The 3,075-nt window shown below is 36.6% G+C and overlaps 1 protein-coding gene across 1 annotated transcript in view; it reads right to left on the bottom strand.

The window, feature by feature from the left end:
* Window positions 1-288: 288 nt before the first annotated feature.
* UBE3D (ubiquitin protein ligase E3D) overlaps window positions 289-3,075 on the bottom strand; it is a 49,898-nt gene continuing 47,111 nt past the window's right edge. Inside the window, exons 8-9 of the mRNA XM_010003146.1 lie at window positions 1,023-1,161; window positions 289-345 (exon numbers count right to left, since the gene is read on the bottom strand). Of these exons, the coding sequence (XP_010001448.1) occupies window positions 289-345; window positions 1,023-1,161 (196 nt within the window). The remainder of the gene's footprint in view (window positions 346-1,022; window positions 1,162-3,075) is intronic.

The raw sequence follows: 3,075 nt of genomic DNA, 5'->3' as shown, positions 1-3,075 counted from the left end.
GCAGTACCCAAGAGTTCTCCATAAGCAGATAAACCTGTTTCCAAGCTCACAAGAAGCAAACGGAGCCGACAACGCGGGTGCATACTTATTCCCTAACATGTTTTCAGCTGTTTTACACCAGTGTAAATCTATTAAAATCAATTACCTGATTTTGGCTTATGACCCTGTTCTTTCTGGCTCCAGAATTCTACAGTGAGATTATTTTTCAATAAACATAACTCAGGAACACTAATTAAATGTGCCTTAACTGCAAACTGGGAGTATAGACAAAATAGAAGCTACTGGAATTCATGCTGTAAACTGTTTAGGACACTTAGACGCACTAGGATGATGACTCTTCCATAGCTGTCAAAAGAAACACAGATTCAAGGTATGCTTACTGCTCAACAGCTGGTTCCTTTGGATTTACATCAATACACAATGGATGAAGTAACTCAGAGAGAAGACAGAAGCATCATAAAGAAGTTGAGTTGATGTGTTGTACCATCAACAATTGAGATGACTGCCTATTTAATTTGTAAAACTATCAAGTCATCAGACACATGATAAAAACAAACCACAATGTAACATACCTGCAACAGTATTTTCTTAGGAAAATTGCTGTGACTGCTAAGAACTTCAGCAGTAACATACAAAACACTGAACAAACCTGTGAATAATTTTACAGGTTTTAACTACTAGAAATCTTTATTTTTAGCTAAGCTTTTTTTTTTTTTTTAAGCCAAGAAGATTTTATATAATGATTCTAGCTACTCCAGCACAAATTTGATGAAATTTTTTAAACAGCTAAATTAATTTAAGCAATGATTCACTGTTTAAAAATCCAACTATATTTCCTGCCTTGATCTACATTTAATGCAATGGAAAGAAACTGAGGACTAAGTTCTCCATTGCTATATTTAATGTAACAGAGAGTCATGCTACTACAAAAGATAAACCTTTACTCTGAAAGGGTTTATGGGTCCCAGGAATCTCTTTTTTGTAACTAACACCTTTATAATGAAATAGCATCTGTTCCTTACCTGAAAAGAGTTCATGCATTGAAGTGAAGGTGGCAGCGAGGTGGTACTCAAACCCAGTATCAGAAGCAATTCCAAACACGTTTCTGATGGAAACTTTAAGGAATGAACTCCAATATCATTTTCCCATGCATCAGCCAGGCTATGAAGTTAAAAAAAAAACAACACAACAAAACAAAAAACTTTTTCATTCACTTAAAATATTTTTAAAACCCATGTTTGAAATAAGAACTCAAATGTGTCATAGTATTGTGATAAAAATATTATCTTCACATTTTCCCTGTAAAAGTCACAGATAAATCTGTTTCACCAGAGGCACAGGGTGTGTTTAGAGTACCTTATCCATACCACCAATCCTACAAAAAGATAAGCAATATGCAAAGAAAACCTGGCATACATTCGAACAACTAATTCATGTTTCTAATTTAAAGCTTTATTATTTCTGAATCAAACTTCATCTGCCACTGGCAACTTCCCATCATATAGTGTTTTCACATATATTCTATGTAGAACATATTGCCTCCACTATTTACTTTGTTTCTAGAAAGAAAAATGTCCTTTTGCTCCCTAAAAGACAGGAGGTCAGGCACGATTTTCAAAATTGATATTTATGACGCTCTCACTGGAACCTCACTAACAGTCTATACAAAGCAAAAATCCCAGTTAATTTTTTACAGCTTTCTGCTTTAGATGTATTAAAAGAATTAAGATTTCTAGAGCTAGTCATAAAAACAACATTCTGAAAACACATTTCTATCAACAGTTCCTGCTACCACATGATGAAGAACAAGATTAGTTCAACAAAATTAACTCGAAACTGCAAGAATGTTCCACTTCCTATTGTTTAGGGTCGATCCTTCTTTAATGCACAAGCTGTCAGATTGATCAGTGACCTGGTTAGTTTAATAATTTTATCTGAGCAGCTAGTATTAGATACTCCAGAGCAAGATAATTCTTAGCCGATCTGAGACCATCACTTTGGAAGACAATGCTTGCTACCCTGCCATGTCCAAGACCTCACAATTTTAATAAATAATTTTAGCATTAACTTTCACTTTTAAATTCCTCCAGCTCTTCTGGAAATACATTACTCTGACTGAAACACTGCTTGCAAACATATCAGATTGTTTTAGTTTCCTGTCTAGAAACAGCTGCATTTCTGAAAGCACCTAAGAGTAGGCATCATCCCAACATTCACTGTGGTGAAAACTGAGCAAATACTCTCTTCACAGTATCTGTGTCCTTCTGGATGGTTCTCATTCTTTCAAGTCTCCCAAACCCACAGATTCTCTGTGAAGTCCTGCTTCTTTGAGACAGGTTTGCATATACACTTTTTGTACATATGCTTCTATTACTAACTCTTTCTAATATTTTCTTAGCTCTTCTAGAAGATGTTCTACTTACAATAACTGACACATCTTTCTTCAAAGAGCCTGTGTATTTCACTTTTTAACCTCCATTTATCTGAAACTAGCCCCTTGAAATTTAATTGTTTATTTTTTTTCTTTCCTAATCTTTACATTTTTTTCCTCTCTCTTCATTATCTATGGGTATGTGAGAATCCTCCTCTTCTGCTTCAGCACACAGAAGTGAGACCCATAATGGATGTAAGGTCAGAGGAGCTTCCATCTCCCTTAAAAAAATTAGTGCTTTCTCACACTTTTTTTTTTTTTTAAATCCATAATAAAAGATAAATATATCACTTTGAAATTACCAAATGTACCATGTGTTTTCTCAACCCTCACCAAAGTGGATGGGTTACTTTGACATAAGAAGGTCTAAACTGTACATGGTAAGGAGAAGGAGAAAGGCAGTCTGGGCTAGGCACCTGTGAAGGACCAGGTATTTCCTTACACGAACATGAAATGTCCTTTGAGTCAGCCGACAAAACTGACTTAAAACGGTGTCTCCACACGGCGCTGAACCCCCTCTGTGTGTATGGGGGGAGGGAGCAGCTGCTGCAGGGGAGGAGCCGTGGCCGGAAGCAGGGGCAGGACTAGGTCCCGTCTGATTGGCTGAAAAGCCCGGAAATGCAAAACTGGCGCCGAAGAACCCC

This window comes from Chaetura pelagica, unplaced genomic scaffold (genome assembly GCF_000747805.2).
Source record: "Chaetura pelagica isolate M959 unplaced genomic scaffold, ChaPel_1.0 scaffold170, whole genome shotgun sequence".
NCBI lineage: Eukaryota > Metazoa > Chordata > Aves > Apodiformes > Apodidae > Chaetura > Chaetura pelagica.
The sequence above is the reverse complement of the archived record's forward strand: the minus strand, read 5'-3'. Positions and strand labels throughout refer to the sequence as shown.